This window comes from Cololabis saira, chromosome 13 (assembly GCF_033807715.1).
Source record: "Cololabis saira isolate AMF1-May2022 chromosome 13, fColSai1.1, whole genome shotgun sequence".
NCBI lineage: Eukaryota > Metazoa > Chordata > Actinopteri > Beloniformes > Belonidae > Cololabis > Cololabis saira.
Window position 1 is genome coordinate 22,570,495 of NC_084599.1, and position 27,577 is coordinate 22,598,071.

The 27,577-nt window shown below is 40.4% G+C and overlaps 1 protein-coding gene across 1 annotated transcript in view; it reads left to right on the top strand.

Annotated features, from left to right (window-relative positions):
* The window catches only part of fbn2b (fibrillin 2b), a 78,817-nt gene that overhangs the window by 13,992 nt on the left and 37,248 nt on the right, over nt 1-27,577 (top strand). The window contains exons 3-8 of the mRNA XM_061738318.1: nt 706-788; nt 925-1,032; nt 10,040-10,135; nt 13,514-13,609; nt 21,465-21,662; nt 25,054-25,179. Coding sequence (XP_061594302.1) covers nt 706-788; nt 925-1,032; nt 10,040-10,135; nt 13,514-13,609; nt 21,465-21,662; nt 25,054-25,179 — 707 coding nt within the window. The remainder of the gene's footprint in view (nt 1-705; nt 789-924; nt 1,033-10,039; nt 10,136-13,513; nt 13,610-21,464; nt 21,663-25,053; nt 25,180-27,577) is intronic.

The following is a 27,577-nucleotide window of genomic DNA, read 5'->3' on the forward strand; positions in this document are numbered from 1 at the left end:
AAAGTACTTGAATTTTGGTTGTGATGGATGTTGGATTTTAGCGATTTTCTCTGTCGCTAAATAAACTGAGTTGTAAGCAAGGCTGTCATTGTTTATGGAGGAGAAAAATTGTAGGGCTCTTAACATGAGCTTGTAAAGCAGCTGTGGACCTCGGTTTTGCCCCATGTTTATATGTGTTTGTGAGTGTTTAAGCAGAGGCAGTCACTCTAGATGTGGTTAAGCCATTTCCTCTGAGGAAAACGTTGAGGCTAACCTGTCCATCCAGTCGAGCGCTCCGTCTACTATGACGACTCTTCCGTCTGTCAGAGTGGGTCAAAGTTTGCGGCCAGTGCTCCTACGGCAAGAAGCAGATTTGACTGAGACGGCTGGATATCTGCCAGAAAAGAAAAAGGACAGCCAGGCATAGATTGTGAGAAAAAAGGCTGGCCATCCTGTGTTTCCAAGTTAAAATTTTAGCACTGAAAGAAAACAAAAAGCTGGTCCTTCTGCCGCTGGCCCCTTGCATTTCCTCCCCTTCCCAACTCCATCCATCACTGGATAAGGGCTTTGTATCAATGTTTGTTTTAAAAGCAGTCACACGCAGGGCATGGGCCGCTAAAAAGAATCTCATAACTGTGTGTATTTGTTTAGAGGTTTTACTGAAATATGTGTAGGAAGTCTGTGTGAGGACTAAGTTTGTTTGTTCTTTCTTTTTGTGTCTAATAGACCCAACGTGTGTGGCTCTCGCTTCCATTCATACTGCTGCCCGGGCTGGAAGACTTTGCCTGGAGGGAATCAATGTATCGTCCGTAAGTTTCTCCCCTTAATTCTTTTTTTTTTTTTTTAGACAATATAACATGGATTTATTCTGCTTGTGTGACTTAAAACCTAAAAGAATGATGGAGCCAAATAAATATACTCATCTCCTCCTTTTAATCTTTTCAGCAATTTGCAGGAACACGTGTGGCGATGGCTTTTGCTCCAGACCTAACATGTGCACCTGCTCCAATGGCCAGCTCTCTCCCAGCTGTGGTGCAGGAGCAGGAGGAGGAAGTGAGTAGTGACAGTTAACAGTTACACTTACAAAAACTCAGTAAGCCCAACGATAGGGTGGTAGCAGGACGACAGATGACAATCAGGTACCAAACAATTAAGGGAAAAACCCTCTGCCACCAGATCTTTATGCAACCAAACCACCAACCATACACAGGGTTAAATAAAGAGTTACAGTATATGATTATATTCAGTCTGTTGTTCTACTGCAACAATTTTGACAGTCAAGATTTAATTATTAAGCAGTCCTCCAGTTCCAGAATTATAAAATACATTTTGTTTTAATGTTGTTTGTTGTTGTGAAAATATTTTCCTCAAAGCTTTCCGTGCAAGCTGGAAGTAAATGGTAAATGGCTTACACTTATATAGCGCTTTCCAGCTGTACTCCTACAGCCCCAAAGCGCTTTACACTGTAGACATTCACCCACACACGCACACAGGGCAGAGCTGCCACACAACGGCGCTGGCCTGACAACCGGGAGCAACTGGGGGATTCAGTGTCTTGCCCAAGGACACTTTGGTGGACACAGGTGGAACTAGGGATCGAACCACTGACCTTCAGGTTCAAGGGTGAACGCTCTACCAACTGAGCCACCTTCCACCGAAGTATTGAATGATAAAGGGGCTTTTTTGTGGGAGTTAAAAAAAAACCAAACTGATTGTAGTATATTTTATTCTTAGCTTACAGTTTGTGTAGACTGGAGGATTAATGTCACTTTCCTGTTTGTTTGGATAATAGACGGCTGTTGCTAGTAACCTGTTGGCTTAGATTAATACGGGGAAAAACTGATCTGACTGTGTCAAAGAATAACAGATTTTCCAACCTGCAGCTGGACGCAGCAAATCCTGAACTCACAAGCATTCCTAAAAATAGTCACACTCCTAATGTCTAGAAAATGTCAAAATGCTTTTTTCATACTGTACATTGAAAAAAAATTAGACAAAGATCAAAAGATGCTAAACAAGAGAAAATAAATCTTGAACGATCTTAACTCTAAACACATGAACTTGATCTCTTTTCTTATCTCTACACATTGTCACTAAATTACTCCACTGGACTGCTTTTTCAGGAAATTGAACATAGAAGAACCAAATCAATTCAAATGAACTTGAAATGTGGAAATTGTCTTTTTAGAACAATATCAATAAAGTTCAGTTGCGCAGTGGCTGCAGTGACCCTGTTCTCCACTGTTAATCATTTAAAAGGAGCTGAAAGTTAAAACCGAACACTTCAATAACCGTAAGCCCCATTTCAGCAATGTCTTACGCTGCCTTTTGGTATCATGGTGTTGACCAGACTGAACATGGACCAGAGAACACAAAGGAGTTGTCTGAGGAGATCAGAAAGAAAATTCTAGACAAGTATGTTAAAGGTAAAGGACACAGGCCATCTCCAAGCAGCTTGATGTTCCTGTGATTACAGTTGCAGATTTAATTCATGGGACTGTAGCCAACCTCAAAATTGGTGACAAATTTAAGGAATGGATAATACGAATGCCAATCAAATAGCCCAAGAAAAGGTCAACTCAAGGATCAAAGTGCTTCAGTGTCAGATCACACCATACCATCGCTGTTTGTGCCAAAGTAGACGTACAAGAAGAGGACTCACGCAGGACTCCACTGTTGAAAGCATATCTTACAACAGCCAGACTAGAATATTTTAACATGTACATTGACAAGCCACAAAGAAAAAAAGACGTAGCTGCTGTGAAACATGGAGAAGGCTTGGTTATGTTTTGGAGCTTTTTTGCTGTGTCTAGTACAGGGTGTCTTGAATCTGTGCACGCTACGCTGAAATCTCAAGAATATCAAGGCATTTTGGAGCGAAATGTACTGCTTGGCGTTAGAAAGCTTGATCTCAGTCTCAGGTCAGGGATCCTCCAACAGAACAAAACACAACTAAAAATACCAGACAATGGATAAAAAAAAAGTTTGAATATTGTGCCCTGATTTAAATCCTGTTGAACATCTGTGGAAGCATCTGAAACATCCAGTCTGGAGAAGAAACCCTTCAAACCTGAGACAGCTGGAGCAGTTTACTCAGAAAGAAATGTGTCTATAGACGCAGGAGTCTCACTGAAAGTTACAGAAATCACTTTATTATAAGATTGTATTAGTTTGTACATAAATAAAACAGGAGTTCTTTGTAAGCTCGAAACCTTTTGTCCAGGAGGAATTGGTTAATCAGTGTCTGAATCACCTATATTTCCTCCATATGAAAAGAAAATAGATGAATACTATAGTATATAAAACATTTACACACAACATAAAATAAAAAAAATAACTGATTCAAACCAATAAATAATTAAAAATAGCCTAAACATGCACACAATCCTTCATATCAGTTTGCAGTTTGCTTTTGAGTAGATTAAGTTTTGTTACAGCTGTAGGAAAAACTGTCTCTGAATCGTGTTGTTCTGCTTTTTATTGCTCTGTACTGTTTACCTGAGGGCAACAGTGCAAACAGAAAGTGTCCAGGGTGAGAATTGTTCTTTGTGATATGATTTGGCTTTTTAATACAGCGGTCATTGGGTAAGTCCTCCAAAATGATGCCTGTTAAACATGGCCAATCACGTCTATATATATATATATATATATATATGTATATATATCATGTACCTTTCAAAGGAATAAGACATTATAATGGCTTTACAAGTGATTGAACCTCTTGGGCAGGTTTGATTCCAAATTACAAAATGCATTTCCTTTTTACTTTCTGTGCTTATTATAATAGCAGTGAATGCATTCACAAATGTGCACAGCAGCCTGCAGGTCACAGGGTTTGACAGGATTAAAAAAGAAAAATCTGGCTGCCACGGCTCAGTCTACCGGGCTTAGTTACAAGCCACTCAAGATTTGTGTTTGGAGTGAAGTGAAGGGTTTCATACGGAGCGTGTGAAATGAAGCTTGCCTTTATGAGACTTTACTGCAGAATGCAGTCCTTTAATTGTGCTAGACATAGTGAAGACGTTATTAATTATCGATTTGGAAACTTTACTCTTTCCGTGAATGTGTATATTAGCGTGTTGTGTGTTGAGCGTCACTACTCTAGTGGGCCAAAGTCAGCTCATCAGTCACACCTTAGACATCTTACTCATGCTCGGCTTCCAGTCGGCCCGCGAACACGCACATTTTCACCCACAGTCAACCGTTTCCACCGAGACATTGACACGCACTGTCAAAACTCAAACAGGCACACAGGGAGCATCTTTTCTATGTAACTCAGAGGTGTAAAACAGGATCTGCTGTGGCCATAAGAAGGGGTGAATGGCCCCGAGAGGAAGAGTGTGAGGGATGGGGTGAAGGGAAACTGCCTCTGACCTGCAGATGTCCTGCAGTCAGTGCTTTGCTGAAAGCTATGAGGTCATGTTCCTCGGGGGCTGAGTGGTCATAGAAAGAGGAGCGATAAATTAACATGACAGCTTATATGAGCTGGCTGCACTTATTGTAAAACTGTGATGCTCAGAGTTTCCTCATTTTGTTTTCAGACAGCAGAGGGGAACAAAAGGCTATGAGGATGTTTTGAGGTTTGCTTCATTTGGAGATTATTGTTCAGTAGTTAGCAAAAGGAAAAGTCAGTAGAATGACTTCTCGAGGAAAAACAACAATCAATCTCATAATTTGCTTAAATATATCCATTAGGGATGGGCGGTATGGACTAAAAAATGTATCACGATAATTTCTGGCATTTATCCTGATAACGATAAAAATGACGATAAAAAAGTACCAATTCAACTCCACCTTTGTAACTATAAATCTATCTCGCTCTCAGATCCGCCATGTTTGTTACACAAAAACCTCATCAACGGGAATTTATCCTTCTCTTTCTTTCTTTCTTTCTTTCTTTCTTTCTTTCTTTCTTTCTTTCTTTCTTTCTTTCTTTCTTTCTTTCTTTCTTTCTTTCTTTCTTTCTTTCTTTCTTTCTTTCTTTCTTTCTTTCTTTCTTTGTGGCTCATTTCCTTCCTTCCTTCTTCCCTTCCTCTTTTCTCCCTTCCTTCCTTCCTTCTTTTTTCCCATCCTTCCTTCTTTCCTCTGCTCTCTCCTTCCTTCTTCCCTTCCTCTTTTCTCCCTTCCTTCCTTCCTTCCTTCCTTCCTTCCTTCCTTCCTTCCTTCTTTCCTTCCTTCCTTCCTTCCTTCCTTCCTTCCTTCCTTCCTTCCTTCCTTCCTTCCTTCCTTCCTTCCTTCCTTCCTTCCTTCCTTCCTTCCTTCCTTCCTTCCTTCCTTCCTTCCTTCCTTCCTTCCTTCTGCTTTACACAAAAACATCAGCGGGAATTTATCGTTTTTATCGCGAGATGACAAATTCTTATCGTGAGGAATTTTTTTGACGGTATATCGTGAACGGTAAAATATCTCCCATTCCTAATATCCATATCCACCATAATAACCATAAAGAATAAACACAGTGATAATAATAATGGTAATAGTCTTCTGTCTGTGTACCCATACGCTCAATTGTAACAATGGTCACATGACCCCTCTCTGTGTCAGTCATTTTAGTTAAAATGTTCAACACTGATTAGACATAGAAGCGTAGTTACATCCACCAACTTTTGTTTTTAGCTACCGTTGTTTGAAACAGCATCACAGAGTTAGCATGTACGCTCTGCTGTAGCTCAACATCAGTGAAAGAACCGTAAACCAACCTTTACAGGGTTTCCCAGTAACGTATGTTCTTCTGGCCTCTATGTCCGCTATAATGAATGTCAGCGTCCCGACAACTTCATGACTGGTGACAAAGTAAAGTCACATCACGTTAACAAATATTTCCACAGACATCACCTTAGATGGCGATTTGTATCTTTTTGCCGATCTAAAGCTTTGTTTAGCTTTTGTAGCTGTTGTCTGCTCAAAGGTGTTAGCTCTCAGTCTCAACTTCTGGTGAGCCTCCTCCTTGTAACAGGATAAGTACAGTATGCACAATTGGAAACAAATTGCAGTGATATATAGATCCAATTTCCACATAGCGTTTTCCTATGCTTCGGTTACACGGAGTGATTCTGGCGCACTGGTTCGCTGGTGTATAGATGGCATCTTTGTGCTGTGCGTCAAGCCTGTGGAATGTGGAGTTCAAAATAAATCAGCAACACATTTGTTACTTTTATTCATATAATCAGGACATCTGCACTGATCCGCATACAGAATCGTCCATTATTATTTCAGGGTCTTTTCCTGGAATCTCGGCCGCTTCCAAAGAATAATGCAAATGTTTCTGTGCAAGGCTCTGCAGCCTCTCCACTATATTAACTGGAACAGGAAAAGTTAACCATATATGTGGCTTTATGAGTACATGAGCTGCATGTATCGATAACCTGTAGATGCATGTCACTTCCCAGACTAGCAGAGTTCACACTGTAATTCACCCTCATAATAAACACGTTTAGGGCAGAGCAGCTGTGCGGAGGATCATATAGGGTTGTCTTTATAACCTTGTCTTCCCATAACCATAATTACAAAATCATTACTAGGGATCTTCTTGCCTTAATGCTCAGGAACAGCTGTCTTTAAGGCTGACAGGCCGTGAGTCCTGGGAAAGGACAGAGTGGACTTTTTAATTAGAAACCACACCACCACAACGTAGTGCGTCTTGACCACAAGTTAATGCGCTGTCCTTCAAGGTATGAGGTCAGCAAACAAGCTAAGTGAATACATCGCTCTTATTTACCTTGGAAAATAATGATGTGCATGTGGTGAAGGATTAACTGCTCTGCGGAAACAGAGAAGCATCCGCACGCCTGTATGTCAACCTGTATCGACCACATCTTGTGCAGCTTTGCGCTGCTGTTTATCCCTGCTGAAACCGAGGGTGACTTGTCACTCGTCCATGGGGGTGTGTGTAAATCAGGACAAAAAACAGCTATAAACCTCCTCAGTTTTCCATTAGATACACATGCTCCCGCTCTCTCTCTCTCTCTCGCATTCTCTCTCATTCTCTCTCTCTCATTCTCTCTCTTTCTCTCTCGCACACACACAAGCTGGAACTTCCTGTGTTTTTTAGCCTCTAGTAAAAAAAAAAGGAAAGCACCCAGATGTGTGCAGCTCACTGACGACACTGCCAGACTACAGAGGTGCATTGTGCTGCTGTAAAACTTCACCCAATGTCTGGGAGATATGTATACGCTCATTCCCTCTCCCCCAGCCCCGCTGCGTGTCATGTGCAGCTTTCCAGGCATGGGCCACCGGGGGAAACATCTCCCTCCACCTGCTGGAGATGGAGTCCCATGAGGAGGAGGGAAGCTATCTAATGAGATCATCCCTTTTTTGTGTCCGCGTGTGCTTGTTTCCTTCCGTCGCCTCCTCCTCCTCCTCATAACTAGTTCCTGTTACAGAGAAAACACATGACGTCCAGTGGATTTGTGTGAGTCCAACCGTCTTTCCAGTCACTTCCTTCATCGGCTTCGATTACAGGGTTCAGGGAGTTTAGAAAACTGGACCGAGACTCTTCTAATTTCTACTGCCCCTCGTCGCTGACCTATTTAAAAGTATGTTTTTGTGGGGAGTGGTGGGGGGGCAACCTAAATTGCCTTCAGCTTTGAGGTTGTCTTAGTTGCAGCACACTGGAGCAGCTTTCTTCATGGTTTGTTCCCTTGCAGGGAAAATTGTAATCATTCACTGCAGTCATTATTCATGTTTCACATCGCAGCTCCAACTGCTGGCTGTATGTGAAGAGCCAGTCATGTGTAGCGTTAACCACATGTTCGCCTTGAAGCTGAGACTCAAACCTTCGGGGGAAAGCATGGCCCATCCCCTGTGAGAGTAAACGCAAAGAAGAAAGAAAGACGGAGACAGAAAAGTAAAAAGAAACCACACAAAAATCAAAACGAACCTGTAAACTTCCCAGGAGTCTCAAGCTATTTGCTTTAATTTATCATCATATATTGCCAGACTAAAGTAGTTCCTGCCAATTCTTTGTGGGGAGGCTGCCAAGTGTTGCACATGAGAAACTTTGCTCAAATTCCTTCTAAATGCATTAAAGCCATGGAGCAAATTAAGCTATGTGAACCTCTTTTTCAGTGAATTACAGTTTGACATTGTCTCCATTAAAACTACTCGGGGTCCACCTCCAAGACTCGAGCTTTTGTGCTTTAATTCATCTAAAACAAGCTTCCAGTAAAGCGTGGGTGATAACGGTGAAAAGCTACATAGTTGTGACTCACTTAACTCACATTTTAGTGTGTTTGGGTTCAGTCAAAATAAGCAAATGGATTATACTGGCTGAAATATCTCCTGTTGGCAAGTGTGCAAACTTCTAAAGTCTCATTAGACAGACTCAGATACAGAGAAGCTCAGGCATTTCCCCTCTTCTGCACAGCTCTGCATGCCAGAAATGTTAAAGAGAGAAAGAGACACAAACGGGCAGATGGCAGGAGAAAGGGAGCCCGATAGACTGAGAGGAAATTAATGTTGAACTTACGATTAAGATACAGACAGAAGAGCATGAAAGCCAAAGAGGAAATGGGGGGGTGGGAGAAAAGTAAAAGCCCAGGACAATAAAGGAAAATAAAACATCCCTCTTAACCCCAATGAAAGAAAAGAAAAAAATGCAAGGACATTATTAAAATACAATTGTCTGACAACTAATACTGTAATCTTCATTCATCATCCAGCCATAGAAGAGAGCTGCTTTTAAATGTTTGGGATTGTCAAAATAACCCCCTTACTGCTAAAAAGCTGTCTGCCTGCCAGGATGGTCTTGATTCACTCAAGCGTATCACCTGTACAGCAATTACAGTCTTCTTACAAACCCCATTTCTTTATCACACCTATTGTTGTATCTTATTATTTTTTAAATTCCTCCACTCTTACTGTTTCTTCTCTGTTTATGTGCCTTCACCCTCTTCATGATGAGCCAGGTCCTGCTCAAGGTTTCTTCCCTCCTAAAGGGGAGTTTTTCCTTGCCACTGTTTGGCTTAAGGTTTTTCTCCCACTAGGGGAGTTTTTACCTGCCATTGTTTATGTAATAACTGCTCGGGGGTCATGTTCTGGGTATGGGTCTCTGTAAAGCGTCTAGAGACAACTCTGTTGTATTAGACGCTATATAAATAAAATTGAATTGAATTGAATTGAAATTCATTTAGACCAGAAGGTAGTAGACGTCTGTCTTAACGTATCGTCTCTCCCGGTCCTGCTTGATTACTTTCTTTTTCATGGCCTGAGGGTTATTGTCATTATTCAAATTCAACACATTCAGAGAGAACCTTTCAACCTGTGAGGCCACGTTTACACGTAGCCGGGTATTTACAAAAACGGATATTTTCCCCTCTCCGTTTTCAAAAATATCCTCGTTTACACGGACCCGCATGAAAACGCTGTTAACGTCATGCCAGCCAATCAGAATCCTGGAAAAAACATCAACAAATGACACGTGTAACTTCCAGTTAAGGCTGATTTATGGTTCCGCGTTACACCAACGCAGAGCCTACGGCGTAGGGTACGCGGCGACGCACACCGTACGGTGCGCATCGCCGCGTACCTTACGCCGTAGGCTCTGCGTCGATTTAACGCGGGACCATAATTCAGGCTTTACTTCCAAGAGTCTTTCCAGAGTCTTTCGTTTGGAGTGACAGAGAAGTGGAGTTACTTTTAAGTGTGACTTTAGATTATAAAACAGGTAAAATACAAGAAAATATTGACGGTGGCCAAACTAATTGTAAACACAGGTCGCACACATGACGCTGGTGAGTTGGTACACAATGTGACGTTCTGAAGCTTAAATCTCTGTTTTCCTCTGTTTTCCTCCGTTTTCCTCCGTTTTCCTCCGTTTTCCTCCGTTTTCCTCCGTTTTCCTCTGTTTAGACGCAAACGTGAAAACAGAGTTTTTGAAAATCTCCACTTTGGCCGGAGTTTTCAGAAATGATCGTTTTTGGGGGCTTTGAGCTGCGTTTTCGTGTAAACGAACGGCCAAAACGCATGAAAACGCCTCCGTTTTTGCTACGTGTCACCCATCTTCATTTAAGCCTTGGATAGACCTGAATGTGCTTTTAACTGAATTTCTTTATTTCTCTTCCAGTTCAGTCCTGTAATATCAGGTGTATGAATGGAGGCAGCTGCGCTGAGGACTCCTGCTCGTGCCCCAAGGGATACACCGGCGGCCACTGTGGACAACGTAAGTAGAGCCCGCTACAGTCATCACTCCGGTGTGGAAATGTGTGTTGAGGTGGTTCACTACGCCTGTCTGTTTATAATGTTTATGTCACCTGCTTTTGAGGATATTATATCATTCTTTTATTTATTTATTTTATTTATTAGTTTATTTGACAGGGACAATGCGCATCAATAAAACATTGCTGTAAATGTGCCAGAGTTAGCCAAGAGGCTATTTTTCATCTGTAGTCCCTGGACAGATGTAAGAATACAGAAAAAGTACAGAAAGGTACAGAAAGTACAGAAAAGTACAGAAGTACAGAAGTACATAGAGGTGCAATTAAGTTTTAGTGCTGACAGAGCTGAGTATTAATCAACCATTTCTTTAAATGAGCTCTAAATACACTGTACAGTATGTGTCCAGTTCTCTGATAGTTGCAGGGATGGAGTTCCATTCTAGTGCAGCTTTAACAGAGAATGCATACTGACTGAAAGCACTTTTTCTGAGTGGAATAATACAATCCCCTCTTGCTGCACCTCTTGTGAACTGATCAGCAGTTGTTTTAATGTTGACAAAGTCTCTGAGTGGAGGAGAAGTCAGGCCGTATATAATCTTGTGCATAAGACAAACATCTACATATTTAATCATATTTTCCCAACTCAACAAGTTATATTTTTTTAGTATTGGACAATGATGAAAATGTACTGATTTCTTATCAAGGATTTTGAGTGTTCGTTTATACAAAGACTGTAATGGTTCTAGAGTAGTGGTGCTAGCCTGTGACCAGGTTGTTAAGCAGTAAGTGATGTGGGAAATGACCATAGAATGCATATACGCTTAGCTGCCTCTGTTCACATGTAATCTCCAATGAACCTGAAGTTTGAAAGATTGAACTTGACCCGGTTACAGACCTTTTTCACCTGAGCCTTGAAAGAAAGTTTTGAATCAATCAGCTTAAGCTTAAAAAGAGACATTTGAATAATGTCTGACCTTTGAGGGAACTTTGACCTCTCAGAAATTTGACCTCTCACATTTCAGATAGTCACATCATTTATGGCATTTTGTATCTTGTTCTGTTTGTTTTTTTCTTGCCCTTAAAATGTCTGTACTTGTACGTTAAGCTGCTCACCTGTACCTAAAATTGCTTCCCCCTGGGGCCAACCAAGGATTTTCTCAATCTGAATGTGAACGTCAATAATGCTGTCTGACGATATTTTGAGGCCAAACAGCAGTCAGCCTGTCGCTCCTGTCGTTGCTCCCCTTTTCTTGTTGACAGAACCGCTGTACTTTTTATGCTTTAAAGTTTTAACAAACTCTATAAAATGTTCTGTATTTTTTAGCTTTGCGCACAAATTCTAAGGTTTGACATGGATACAAAAAGTGGGGAGTTAACAGAAAACCCGGAGACTCTGAGCTTTGTGTGATGCATTGTTCAGCAAGTTTGGGGAACTTGGCGTAAGGCTTGGCTGAATTTAACCAGCAATAATGGAGGATGTGGCAGTAATCAAAGACAAGATGTCACCAATAACAAACGTGATTGGTTCCATTCTAGCTCAGTCAAATCTCGCGATTCAATATGATCTTACAAATATCATGTTTCCTATTCTTGTTGATACAAATGATTCATGCCGAATGCCATCTGGTGCACATACTTCCAATTTCATAAAGCTCCTGCATTCACATGAATATCTGATGCAAGACACTCGACACATTGATCAGATTAGATTCAGATCATTCTGATTCGATGGTGAAATGTGTCGGAACTGGACGCTATGGCTGGGAGGTGGATCTTTGGGTTTTTCCCATATAGTTTTCCATTTAGATCCTTCCACAAATTTCAGTGCATGGTTAAGGTCAGGATTTTGCCATTTAAAGTATTGATTTTATTTCATTTTTAAAGTTAAAATAACTTAATTTTAGTACATGAGCCGCTGTCTCTTTAGATTCAGTTGTTGAACAGACACCTTCAAATTTTCCTTTGGAATTTGCTGAGATATTTGGGGATTCAAACACTACGTTTACATGCAGTCAAAATTCGGGTTATTGCTAATATTCCGGTTACTGAAACATTCAGAATATTCCGGGTAATTACATGGTAATTAATCATTCGGGATATCTGGATCAAACCAGCGACGTGCGGAGAACGTCATGACTTCTTCTTTCTGTATCCAAATTCAAAACAAATGCTGCTTCGCGCAACTTTTCTCTCACCTTCTTGTAAATCTCGCTATCCCGGTACTTTCTACGATCTACAAATGCCAAAATGTTCATATCCTTCATTACATTTATGAAGAGATTAGTCTCCTCCTCACTCCAAAAGTGTGGCGTGGTCTTGCGTTTCGCCGTGTTTAGAAGAACTTCCTGGACTCAAAAGACCAAGATTCCTTGTGAACAGAGCATGCGCAGAAAACAAATTCCTTTTGGCGTTTACATGACCGAATATTCGGGTTTTAAAAGGAGTAACCCAGGGGTCATATTCGGGTTTTTAAAAACCAGAAATATGAGCAAATCATATCATCTGGGTTATTGCCAATATTCGGGTTTTAAAAGGGTTATTGACTGCATGTAAACGCAGTGATTATAGACGTTATCTGTGCTCAGATCTGGTGAAACATATGTCACCATCACCATTTTTTTAAACCAATTTCGACCAAATGTAGTGTGCTGTACATAGGATAGAAGCAAATACTTCAGAAATGTTCCACATTTCATACATGGGAAGTTCTTCAGCAGGAATGCAGTGCTTTCATTTCTCAAAATACCACACTTTTTTTTACTAAATATTTCAACAATTTAGGTCTTATCCACCCGCAGAACATTTTTCCAAAACCCCCTTGATTGTAAACCGCAGACAGAAAATGAAGTTGTTTTGAGAGGAGTGGCTTTCTCCTGACGGCGGACTCATTCACATCGACATTAACCACGAGGAGACGTGTCTTTCATGCACCTTGCTCTCTCTCTGAACTGTGGTGGCTGTCCAGTCCTGGAGAGCGAGCAGCTGTCTTCAATATCCTCTGTTTGTACACAGATCTGTCTGACTATGGATTGATTGAACACAACGTTTTCAGTGACGACATTATCCAGCCTGATGAAAATAAATAATTGTTTTTCTGGTGTCCTTGGAAGTCTCCTTTGTGTGTGGCATGATACATTTCCACAAACATGAGCTGTGTAGATGAGAGTTTGTTAAAAGATGGAGCACCTACTTTCATTTAGTTTCCCCTGAGTGAGGACTCTTGACTAATATAGACCTAGAAGATTAGATTCATATTTAGATAAGCCTTTTATAAATGCTGGTAAACCCTGTCACACTTGTATTGTGTATTTGTTACAATTAAAAAGGATGAACCTGACGCGGTATGATAACGCCCTGCCCGTCTTTGTTCCCATCTCTCTTAGCGGTGTGCGAGAACGGCTGCCAGAACGGCGGGCGCTGCATCGGGCCCAGCAGATGTGCCTGTGTCTACGGTTTCACTGGCCCGCAGTGCGAGAGAGGTAAGAGCTCATCCTGGCGTTTATGTGTGTCTCCTCTGAGCTCTGCTTGATTCGATACGCCAGAGGCCCTCTGACAATAGAGGAGTCCCTGCTTTGGGCTGTGGGAATGTTGAATGAAGAAACGACCCGTTTTTCTTTTTACATTTCTTTCTGTGACACAGTGATAGTTGCAAACTACACTGACATACATGGTGCTACTGAAAACATTCTTGATCAAGTAATGTTAAACAAGTGAAGTATATAAGTGGCCTATTTGTTCAGACTTTCTGTTTTCACATATGATTAAGAACACAATTTATTGCATTTTAAACATCTTGAGAAATATGCTGCAATCCGCTGTTGGCATCTGTATTTCACTCATGTTGATTTTCACAATTACTGTAACATTGTGGGTAAATAAAAATGGGATATATGCATAATATTGGCGTAAAAATAAAAAAAACTATCCATGAAATTGTGCATGCGCCAGTATGTGATTAGAAAGTTGTGTTTCTTGAGAGTTTAATTAGCATCGGAGTATCGCACTCTGACACTCAGTGGTCAGAGTTGCAGTGTGAGACTTCCTTAAATCAATTCACTCTCCACCCATGTGTGTGGCTTTCTCTTGAGAAAGATATTGATCCCGGAAGGCTTTGATGGTGCCGTGTGGCTGATAATGTTGTTGCAATCTGTCCAGACGTGCTCCTAATTCAGCGCTCGGTGAGAAACGCGGATGACTTCATAGACTGAGCTCAGACAGACAGTGGGCGTTTATCTTCTGTGCTTTGAACCAAAGCCTGTGGTATGTGTGTGTGTTGGGAAACGTTCACAGGCTCGCTGAAAGGAGGCTGAAGAGTTTCAAAGGGGAAAAGAAAACAGAGAAAAAAGAAAATCAACTGATGTTCATTTTTAATTTCTTCTCATATTTCTTAGCATGTTTATGGTCATGAATCTTGTCTGACGCTGACCTTAACCTCCCGTCCTCCCCAAGTCTGATTCTCCCTTCAACTTGCTGGCATGCACTGTAAGCCTTTAACTACACTCCATTTATCTCTGCATATGTGCATGCACACATATAGATGATATGTATGCAAGCATGCCTCCATGAAAAACAGACACAAATCACTTTCTTATCGCACTTATCTTCTGTTCTGTCTGTAGTTCTGTTTTGTCTTGTTTCTTCTCTTTCCTCGCTATGAACTTGACTCTCGCTACCATTTAGTTAAACGCTATTACTTTTCTAGCCCCCATCCAACTCAAAATTCTTGGGTCGTGTTTTCTTGGGAAATATGACATTTTAGGAGCTGAGGTTGTCTGAAGGAGCCTTAAGAACATCTGGCAATAAATACCCTCCATTCCACACAACATCCCCACAGGTCTGGCCAGATACAGTTTCTTTGAGAACTTATCGTGGGCATTTCCTGATGGGGACTGGAACAAGGTAGGGGAAACAGAGATGGGGGAAGGGGGTGAGAGAGAATAGGGTGAAAATGAAAATGGACTCTCCAGCTGTGTACACAAAGCCTGTAGGATGGGCGTGCAAACACTCCACATGTCGACCAAATAACTTTTAGGGGGAATCCACATAAATCTCTGGTTTGGTGGAGGGTTTTTTTTGTGTGCCAAATATCCTTCAGAGAATCAGAGGTTGTACACCTAAGTAAGAGGCATGATACTTTTCCAGTGGGTTAGATATGTAATTAAAGCTCGGGTGTATTTGTTACGACTGATTTTACATAGACCAAAAAAAAAAAAAAAAAGTCAGCGGGTTTGTGAAAATCTTTATCCTTCCCTCGTACATTTTTGATCACACTGAGCAAAAACATTATTCTAGTAACACTGTGTTTGGGTGGAAAACGCTGTAAATCTTCCCTGACATATCCTTTGGTGTTCTTGCTGTATTATTGTGGTTTTAAAGTTTGTGCAACTGAGGCCACGGGTCATTAACTTTATTGTGTGATTCAGCGAGAAGACTCACTGATGAACTGCAATAATGAAAGCAGTGAAAGTCAGTCAGTGAGGGTGACCTGGGTGTGCATGAATTCAGTAAAAGGAGTGTGCTTGTGCAGCTACAGTATGTGTGACCCACACATTTCTTTGAGACTTGCTGACTCAGCATGAAATAGAGTTAGAGTTCTGTTTTTGATAAAAATGTCTGTCTCTATCCTTCAGTGGCTTACGTGCCTTTGTCCTTTTTTATTCTTCATATGTGTGCATGTCTAGAAAGCTCTGCCGGTTAGTGTTTAACTGTGTCCCCAGGATGGTTAATTTATGCTTTTCTGTCATTGAGTCAGTCCACCACTTAATCATCACTGAAAGCTTGAAATCACGACTTAATGAACTGATGTGGATTTTGATAATCATGTTAATGTGACTGAATGATGAAGATCTGGGTTTTCCCATAAAGCCTAATTAGACTAAGCACCACGACCTGGGCACGATGATTGCTTGCAGCAGCACCGCTACAACTGATGATTGACTTTAATACATAATAGAGTATAATGCACTTTATGAGTCACAAATTATGATGAATATTATAATCACTTACTTGATTACCTCCAATTGGCCTGGGTCCCTTTTTACATTTTATCACACCAGGATACAGCATGTATTATAATTACTTCAATTTACTACAAGCATCAAATTTGGTAGAACTATAACAAGCCTATCCGTCCCTCCATCAAGCAGCATCAGTACCTGTAGGTCCAAAAGTCAACCAGACTTTTGTTTCTTCCCAGGACAGCCCAGTTTAAGTGGACCTGCACTGCACAACGATATTAGAATGGGTATTCACACAGCAGTAATCAGTGATGTCATGGGCGTTTTGAGGTAGTGCAAGTGTAGGAAGTTAAGCTGTTTCTGCTCTTTTGACCCTGGACAAGAGAGAATGGCTGGACAGGATGGCTGCGCTGGTGACCGGGATGGGTGGGACTCCACGGGACACTCAGTGGAAAATATATACATTCACAGTTTAGACTCAGCCACTTTGGAGCCTTGCTTAATTTGATCCGCAGTGAGTATAGTGCACCTCTTAATGGTAAACCCATATGCTGAGACTTAATCTTCGGGTCGGATTATAAACTCCGTTGAGCAAATATTAAGCGAGTGCCCTGAAAACGGGCCGGGGCGTTTTTATCATCCTGCATCACTGTTCTCTAATTGCTGCCTGAAAAAGTCTGACTCTCGGGGCTCTGCTTCATAATGAGCCCTGTGCTTCCTCTAGATACTACGTATGATTATGTGCTCTGAATGAAATCACCATGTTGTGCGTTACGTATAATTAGCAGCGTCACATTTCACAAGCTGTTTCACGTGTCTGCCTTTCAGAGGGGATATAAATTTTTATGCCCCATCTCATAAACGAAAAGATTAAGGACCTGTTAACCCTTATCCACGTCACATTTAGAGACCACGGTTTGTTCAAATGTAGATATGGGACATGGGATAGTGAGGAAAGCTGGAAAGTGGACTGATTTAGCCTAGCTTCAGTTGAGAAAGCATAACAAAAAACTTTCCAAGTTGTGGAGAGTGTAGTGTCCCGATAGTGAGTGTTGTTGATGGACGCTGGTGCCCTCTGGCCTCTCTGCAGGCCGTCCAGTCTGCTTTATTGTCCCAGAGAGACAAACCAAAATAACTGGAGATGTCAAGATAGTACAGTGCAGTACAATGGTGTATAGAAACAATAAGAAAGGAAAGTGAAGTATTGGATACATAATTTTTTTTTATTGTAGCTGCAGCAATTAGTCACATACAAGCTTATTCAATCTGTGTAAAACTCTATTTCAACTCTTTTTCTTGACCCGTTTAGTAATTTTCGCAAGTTTTTAGCTCTTCAATCTTCCCATGGACTTTCACCCACAGTTGCTGCCCCTGCATGTGTGTGTTTGTGTTTGCGCCGTGAAAAACACTTAGTCACGTTTGAGTGATTGCCTTTGGAGGGAAAGAAAGGAGCAGACTCTGCGAGGAGCGATTACGGCTAAAGGAAAAGAGTGATCTCAAGCCTGCTGATAGTGGCGTAGATAAGACTAACCGAGGCCGCTACGGTCCACCAGGATGGAGATAAATGTCCCAGACGTGCCCACGTTTGCGCGCGCTCACACCTACGAGCAGTTCACATCAGCAGGATACGGAGACACAAACAAAATGCTGCAATCAGATTCTCCACAAGTCGGGCTCAACACATGCCCAGGCTGACCACATTAACCTGAACTCACAAAAGGGATAATTAGAACATTTCTTAACAGGTGAGTAACAGCATGACGTTTAGGCGTAAAGTAAATCTTCCAGCTGTATAAAGTCTGGAAAGGACATCTGGTTGGAAACACATAACACATGCATGTAAAACACACACATGTGCACAAACACACACCCACAGGCTTTACATATGGTGTATTTCTTTTTTTCTTATTCACTTGAACCATTGAACTCTTGTCATAGTAAAGTATGTATGAATGATGGTAACCTGATTTCTGTCTTATAGACTCATGCTTCACGTTTCTTATCTTTCCAGGGTCTCCTTGGTGTTTTTTTTTCATTAGAAATACTTAAGCAGTTATTAATGAATCTGAAATGATAATTCTTTTTCTTTTTTCTTGTGCCATTTCTGTCCTCCCTTCCTTCCCTCCCGGTGCTCAGGCCCATACCCAAACCCATCTCCATGGTCCCATAGCTTCATAGGGCTGATGGGAAAATGTTCCAGACAGGACTAAATATTGTCTACACTATAGTATGCTACCTTCCCAGAATTCAACTCTCTCAAGAGCAAAGTGTAATAGCATTCGATGAGTGATTGTGATGTTTTTTTTAAAACATAACATTCTTATGTTAGTAGCAGGACCAGAGAAAACATCATCATATGAATCATTTGCAAGACCATACATTTAAACTGATTAAGGTCAAACTCTGGTTAAGAATATCCTTATTATTACTAACAGCACTTCATTTAAACTTCTATAAAAAGAGCTTGTGTTCATTCATTGAAAATATTTGAAACCTTAAAGAATGAAAAGATTCTATCAAGTCTGAAAAAAAGTGCTGACATTCTCATTATTGATGAGGAACGACTCATTTTGTTTTGGCTTAGAATGAAACTTGAGAGAGAATCATGGGAGTCAGAGGTCACCAGCAGTGGGTTTTTATTCAGCATGGAATGAATAGGGGATACCAGGGGATACCAGAATGTTCAGATTTGTTTCTTTTTTAGTTTTTTTTTTTAAGCAATTCGAACTCTAATTAAACAAAATTGCTCCCAAATGTACTTAGCTGGACCAAGTCAGGAAACTGGATTTCTCTCTTGTTCTAACCTGCCAGTCCTTGCACATGTACTAATCTATTATGTTGATATCTGGAACATACAAATGTCCAAACTTTCATGCTCTGTCACTTGTGCTCACCTCTGGACTGATGCATGAAATTAGGATTTCATTTATAAATACAAAAACTGTATTTATGTTAAAAACAGAGTTTACACGGTCATTTACTCTAAGTCTGTATGACAGACAGGCTTTATTCACACTTGTATTTAAATGTAGCTGTAATTGCTGTTCAGATCCTTTGTTTTGGTTACTGCAGATGTTGCGTTTTCCTTCAGACATGTCTATGTATACAGATGAGTACGTGTATTCTTGTGCATCCATTAACTCCTGCTCATCAGAGATCAGGTTGTAGGAGCAGCAGTTTAAGCTAAGGGGCTCAGTCTTCACCGTTCTCCACCTGCAGAAAGAACTACATGGGTGTGGTGTTATGTGGGAGAGATAGCAGCTGAAGGCTTTAGCGTATCGATTGCCAAATTCCTCCACTCTGTCTTAAAAAAAAAGAAGAAAACAACATCAGACAACAACTTAAGTGTAATAACTTATGCTGGTTAATGTTTCTGTCTCTTGGCCCATAAGAACAGGCAGTGTGTCAAGGGCAGCAAAGCTCTAGAGAGTCTGTACTCTGAAAATATTGATGTAAAACCAAGCATTTATCAGACATGTTTTCACAGCGAGTGAGTATTTATATTTTCAACCAGACTTTTTGTTTGCTCCACTACTTGAGTTGAGACGATGAAGTCATGTCTCCCACATACAGAGATCTGTGGAGGCAGGAGGACTTTTCAAAATTAAAATCATCATAATTGACCAAATTTCAAATATTTTTCAAGTTTCAAAATACTTAGATTAAACAGTTACAATGTTGTACCAAAGTATGTAAACATTTTTGGAATTTCTTCAATTCAAACACCTGTGATACCTAATTTTGAGTTAGCTTGTGCATATTGAGGTGAAGCTGGAAAATATTGTGAAGTCTATTGTTACTGGCTCTTTATTGCTGACACTTCTGAAGTTTTGTCATTGGATAAGTGACAAAATGGAAAATATAAAATAGCAACAGGGTTATTCTTAGTATGATCATGTTAAATGCACACTTATTTGTGTGTGTAAAGGGGACCTATCATGAAAAACACGTTTTTTCTTGCTTTAACATATATAAAGTGGTCTCTCTTCAGCCTGACAACTCAGAGAAGGAGGAAAGCAACCAAATTCTGCAGTGTCTGTACAGTCGCCCGGATGAGCCATCCAGTGTGATGTGGCTTCTACGAGCCGTTCAGATTCTGCTCCTGTCGTTACGTAACCAAAATGCGATTTACATAGGTTGGCCTCTGATGCGTGAAACACGCCCAAAACTAACTCCGCCGGCCGGAGCTTCCGCCATTTTTTCGTAGCGGTGTATCGCGTCATTCAGGCAGCCAATCAGCACAGTGCCTCATTATCATAGCCCCGCCCACTCAGAATCCTGCATAGATAATGAGGTTAGAGAATGGGAAGATAAAGACATGGCTCAGAGGCTGAATTTCTAATTTATTAAGCAAAAACAGTCAAAAGCTTGTTTTTAAAACATTCAAGGCCTGTTTAAAATAGATATTAGATGCCATAATAGGTCCCCTTTAAGTACAAATGTACAGTATCTGCTCATATGAGATACATGAGTTGGCACAGCACGGTGCCAAGGTCATGTAATGATGGACGATCAAAGAGGAGCTGACGGACAGGCAACGACAGAGCCAAAGACAATGGAGAGCCACAGTGTGCAGAAAAGGAAAACTTAAGTGATCCTCAACCTGGACTAGGCATGCTGACATTGCTCTACTTTCTATATCCATACCCTTTTGTTCTGCCTGGGCTTTCCTGCTCTTTGCCCCGCTCTCTGTGGCTCAAGGACAATAAGTCTGCTGAACAATTCCCAACAGACATCACCACTGTGAATGCTATCGTTCCATCTCACTCTGTCCTTCAGAGCCAAGCAGGCTGTCACATCCTTGGTTAGCCAACCATGTACTTCGTCTTTCATCTCCACTGTGACAATCTAACAATCTACTTTTCTTTTTTTTTTAAATGAAGGCCATATTAAGTTTGGCGCCACTGCAGAGAACTTAATAAGGGCTTCTCCTGCAAAGGAAGCCATCATTAGTCTGTATGAGATTGAAAGGACGAACACTGTATTGCAAAAATGGTTTCAGTGTGAGGTCATAGTATCTGATTGTGAAGTTCATGCGGCAGGGTTATGTCAGTTTCACTTGCAGTTACTCAGAATGACCACTGAAGATAAAGACTAACAGTATGCTTGGATGCTGCCTGTTGTAAAAAGTGCCTGTACTTTGGTATATTTGTCTCCACTGTTACTGTAAGAATTTGGGATTTTGCAAAATTGACTGACTTTTTTTTAAAAACAAATGTAATGTCTGACATTGGTTTATAGTGAATGTGATTTTGCACAATTGCATAAATGAAAATTCTCCAGAATGCATACATTGATGATGATCAATTGCTGACTGGTCAATTAATATGCTAAATCTGCGGCCAGCTAACCAAAACGTGTTCCTCTCCAATCCCAGACTACAGGACTGGGCCATGTTTCACCCAGGTGAACAACCAGATGTGCCAGGGCCAGCTCAGTGGAATCGTCTGCACCAAAACTCTGTGCTGCGCTACCATTGGCCGGGCGTGGGGCCACCCCTGCGAGCAGTGTCCTGCCCAGCCGCACCCCTGCAGACGAGGCTTCATCCCAAACATCCGCACTGGAGCCTGCCAAGGTTAGGTCTTGCACTTTTCTTCATGTATACACACCTGACAGTTTTTTTTTTTACTTAATGTCAACAGAGACAAAGGACACACACACACACACACACACATGGGCTGACGTGCACACACACTCACCCACACAACGACATACTACCACCACAATAAACATTCTAACCATTACTTTATCCATCATCGTCTCAGCTGAAATTCCTGCTGCACAACATCCTCGAGGTAGTGTTAACAACTCTGACGGTACATGTATACATTAAGCCGGATACCAACTGGAGTGTTCCTGTTCAGACCTTAGTTTTCAGAAGAAAACTGTGCTAACAGCGTGCACGGCTGTTAGATGCTGTATTTAAGTGAAGTGCCTTGGTTATTATCAGTACGTCACACATGCCAAATGTGTCCTTCCCAAAGTCAAGCTAGTGGCTTATGTGCTCTCTAGAACACACCCTGTCTAATGACAAATTAAGTGCTGATTGAAATATAAATGTTTCTCTCTGGTTAAAATGGCTCTCTGCTTAGGTTACAGCTCATATTATTTCAACTAAACTACAAGAAGAAATAGACACTTGATCGTTTCTATATTATTGGATTGTCAGCATTTAAACAAAAAGCCATAAGTAAAGACTGAGCATAGGATATAGGGTTTCTTTTCAAAGCATTTGAGCTCCAGTGTGGGATGTGAAGGACGCAGTGCTCCAGTTGTGTCATTTTGAAATTTTTGGAATAGCCTCATGCTCTTTATTTTCACATAGCAGAATTTAAACAACCAGACACTCTCTACATGCCTTTCCAATAAGCTATGGCCCTTACTAGACTAAGCAATAAGCTTATATCAATATATGACACATGTGGAGGTCAGACCCCTTGTTAAATGAAGCCAGCCCTTTGCTGCCCCTATCCAACTCCTTTCACGTTCACATCAAGTGTCAGCTTTAGCAGATTCTGATGGATGATGTGTAAATATCGTCATGGTGTGAGGCTATTTTTCTAATGTTGCGCTGATCTTAACACATTCTGCTCACACTCCAATGATTTGAGTGTTAGTTACACTGCAAAAACACCCCCGTAGGAATAAGCACAATAGTCCATGAATCGAGTTAAAATGGTCTGCAATAAATCTTACATGTACATGAGGTAAGAATATTGTTCTTGGTTAGAATTCTTAAAACTAACAAAATGGTCTAAAAAAGTCACTTAATTTTCTTGAAAAAAGTTGTTTTCCCCTGCTTAGAAATTGTTTTTTTGCAGTGTAAAAACATTGATTTTAGTCTTTTTTTCTAAGAAAGTAAAAACTATTTGTTTCAAGAAAATTAAAAGACTTTTAGACTATTTGTTACCATAGTTTCAAAAATTCTAGTCAGGAAAATTTTCCTCACCCCATTGGCAGAGATAGACAATCATGACTATATTAAGGAATATTAGCCTTATTTCTAGTGGGGCTGTTTTATAAGGCTCATTTTTGTGAGTATGTGTTGTTTGTTAGTTTTGTAGTAACAAACAAATACTCACACGGATGGATTGTTTATCCAGGTGTGTTTATGCAGGTCAAGTGACGCAGCTCATTGCTGGCCCTCAGCCTGGCATGAAATTGCAAGGAAGTGACTTTCATGTGATTACTAACGCTGTAATTGCAGACACAGAGTAGTCCAAATAAAATGCCAGTGAACACTTACCTGGATGGAGCATTACGTATTTACGAGTGTTTTTGCAAGTTTTATTTAGTACCGCTGAGGCATAGGAGAGCTAAACAGGTGAATGCATTGAGGTATTGGAGACTATGATGACTTCCTGTGCTGTTTACAGCCTTTGCAGAGGATGGTTTTCCAGTTAGTTTTGTCTCATGGTTTCCAAGTGCAGCATGAAACACTGAAAATAGCTTTGTTACAGCAGCCGTCACTCAGGTGAATGAGATGTCACGAAATTGCACGAATGAAGAATTTATTTAATTATCTATGCATTTATTTTTCATGGATGAAGGATTTGAAAAATGACTCAAATCTTGATCGCTTATACTGTGATGTTTATTATCCAAATTGTTAGAAACGTTTGTATATTCAAGTCCAATAGACCCATTTGTAAAAATATAGTTCCATTCAATTTTAGGTGAATTTTATTTTTATAGCTCAGATTCAGAAACAAAAGCCATCTCAATGTATTTTATAGTGAGTATTATCATTACTGCTCCCAGTCCTGGATAAATGGGAGGATTGTGACAGGAATGGTATCAGATGTAAAACTTGTGCCAAATCAATATGGGGAATGGTGATTCACTGTTCATCTTGCCACAACCCATCCACGTTTATGATCCAATCTCTTTATAATATTTATGAAGGTAATGGAAAAAGTAACTTGTCTTTAATCAGAAACTTATTTTAAAACTACTCTAGAGGTTCCTCTGTTTTTGTTAAGGTTGCCAAGTCGGTCATATGCTAGAGGTGTGCCAGCATCGCACCATTACTAATGTCTAAATGACTCACACTCCTCCTTTCTGACTGTGTTTTTCAGTATTCTCGCATTTGTTCCCTCGCTACATATCCGTTTTTGTCTTTTTCCCACTTTCTGAGTTTCCACTCCTGTGCTCTTGCACATAAGAATGCAGTAAGGATGCCTAATTGCCAGAATGCCGAGAGCAATGTCTCTGGCAGCAGTACAAAGCACACATGACCATGAATCCAAATGTAAGGATTCCTCCCCAGGCACCACATCAGAATGTTGGCCAGTAGTCACTTTCTTTTCCCTCTTAGACTTTTACATATGGAGGTCCTTAACATGAGACAGAACTTTCAATTTTTACAATTAGTAGCATAAACATGTTATGGCGGATCAGAGACAGGCTTTTTACATGTCATTACGGTGTGTGAAACATATTTTGAGAGCATAGCTACATAATCGTAGGTTCTTCATGAGACACTAGCACTGAGGTGACTATTAATGTACAGTAATGTACCGCCGTAATGTACCGCCATGTGTGGGGTTTTTTGTCCCACTGTCCCACAGCTGAATCAGAGAGATCCACATGTTTTAAAAGAACCCACCCACTGACGTATCCCCAGTCCTGGTAAAAGTGACTCACATTGAATTCTGGGAAAAACGTACGTTTAAAAAGTCATTTCCTGTTCAAATGAAAGCTGGAGTGGGTCTTTCTGGATATTGACTTCAGACATCACAGCTAGTGCCAACTTACTGCCAATCGTAATAAGTTATGGCAAATTACAGAGAATGCAGGAACGTGTTTAAGTGCAATTGTTGCTTTGACTGTTGTTTCTCTGTCTCTTTTCTTTTGCTTTTTTCTAACATAGTCAGAGTCATTTCTGACTTTATTGAGGTCATAATCTTTCTTGGGTGTTTTTGCCTTTTCTCCCTAATTTCGTGACTTTTTTTCTGTCCTTTTAGACGTTGATGAGTGCCAGGCGGTGCCAGGCCTCTGTGCTGGAGGCAACTGTATCAACACTGTGGGATCCTATGAATGTAAATGCCCCGCCGGCCACCGTCAGAGCGAAACCAACCACAAATGTGAAGGTGAGTCTCGTTGAAACAGGACTCTGACTCAACACAAATTTACATTTAAGAATTAACCAAGAAAAGTAATAATATGATGACTAAAAGCATCATTTTCGAAATCACCCTTAGCGACCCTGAATGGGAAGAAGCCATTATAGATAATGAATGGATAGATAACTGAGATAGACACAAAATGTGTCAATATCAATTAGTTTCTATGCGACAAAATATGCTGTACAAGAGCAGAAAGAAGCACAATTAAATCATTCATTGGAGTTATTCATATGTGTGTAAAACATCAGCTACATTTTTCTGAACAGCTTTATTTGAGGTGAAACATTCCCTTCATGATAGCTTCCTGGTTACTTCGATTTCAGATCTATCTCCATATTAATTTAAAATGGAGGAAAATAAAAATCGCCCAGTCTGCACCAGTAAAATACACAATAAAAAGGTTTTTACAGCCCTAACTGCAGTTTACAAAGTGTCAGGGCTGCAAATAATTATTGACCTGAACATTTCCCAATAAAACACGATTAACAAAAGCTTCTTTTTTGAGATGAAGTAACTGAGAACACGAAAAGAAAAACAAAAAAAATATACTTCAGCATTTTGAAACTAGTAACTCAGCTTTATTTTTACATGTTGATACGTTTCATGACAGATCTGAAGTGTCTGTTGGAATAACAAGAAATCATTTTGCTGAGTAGAAGGTGTGACATTCCTGGACTCTCCACTTTAATAAGAGTGTGGGGTTTCTGGGCTTGGACTGACAAATCCCCACGGCTGTTTAAAAGGCGACGATGTGTTCAGAGTTAAAGTCATCTTGACCTGTGCACGGAAGCGCGCATGTACACATGTGAGCACTCAGCAGAGAGGATTCACATTACACTGAGCTGATTGGATGGAATTTAAACAATGGCCAAGCTAAACAGCCATTTAGTTAGCCAGGCAAGACTTAATGTTTGTTGAACAAAGGTGGATACGTTCTTGGTCTTCTGCGAGGATTACAGAAAGCTACTTAACTGTTTTAGGAAGATGGCATTTGTTTTACTGAACAAGATCACACCAACGCTGTATTAGTGTAGGACTTATAATTTAAAGTTGACACTCCTAGAACCACTGAGAGCTGTAGAAAGAAACAGAAGAAGCACAAGACCTTTTATGTGTTAGGAACTAGTGCACCTTCAGATTTGGGAGAAACTATTACTAAAACAAACCAAGAAGTGGTTTATTATATCTATTAAACCATGTAAATGAGTTCTGTACATATAGCTAAGAGATGCTGGAGGTAGAAACAAGTACGGTAGTATCAAGAAGAATTAAGACAAAAAAAAGAGAGGACACAGAACTGTACTCGAATACTGAGGGCTGATGAATTGTTTGGAAAATGCTTTCTTGACAGTTTCTGGAGGATATTCACAGGGGTTTTACAGAATCTAGTCTACAGTGTTGGAGAAGATTTTTATTCAGGACAATACACCATCACATTCTTCCAAGCTCACCACTGATTGGCTAGGCAGTCAAGGCTAGCCCAACCCTCGTTTTCACATGACTAAAATCCCGCTGAGGACTGGTGGGCCCCTCTCAAATGTCAGATTTACAGTGAGAGGAGACAATAGGCCTCTTTGAACGGCATTTGGAGACATTTGGTTGCAGCTTCAGTGAAAGCTGATCTATAAGAGGTCAGAAATGTAAATAGTCTCTGGATTAAAGGCTCACGGTTGTAAGAAAAGAAAAACTGCAACATTGATCACTATATATGAATTCAGTTAACAATTTATTACATTCTCCTTTAAAGTTTAAATAAAGCAAGTGAGCTTTTCATATAAAGCCATACGATCCACAGGAAAGAAGCTGTCTCACTCTTGCTTTGTGAATCTTTTGGATTTGGGTTTCAATTCCTTACCAAGATGAATAATAAAACAACAATAAAATCAGTCATGAAGGTTAAAATCTACTAATAACGACACATGGAGTTTTACAACAGTTATAACATTCCTCAAAAGCTTTGACCGAACTGCTAGAAAGACAAACGTTGGCCCATTAAAGGACTATTTCAGAAATATTACATCCAGTCATTACTTTGTTTTTTAGTGCAAAAGTAGAATGATGTCACAGTTTAATATTGTTTATTTATATGACCTTTGCAGAGAGAGAAAGTGTATTGTTTGGAAAGGTTGTTTAAACAAAATAAGAGTTGTGGTATGTTTCTTCAGTCATGAATCTCCAGGAAACAACTATGTAGCCAAATCTCACAAACAATCAGACTTGGTCCTTTGGGGAATGTTTTTCACTGAAATACCTTTCTACTGTGAGCTAACGCACAAACACGCTCCCCGAGTGCTTTCACAGGGAAATTAGTATTAAATTAGGCTCTGGAGCAGTTGAGATAAAGTGCAGTGAAGATGTCATG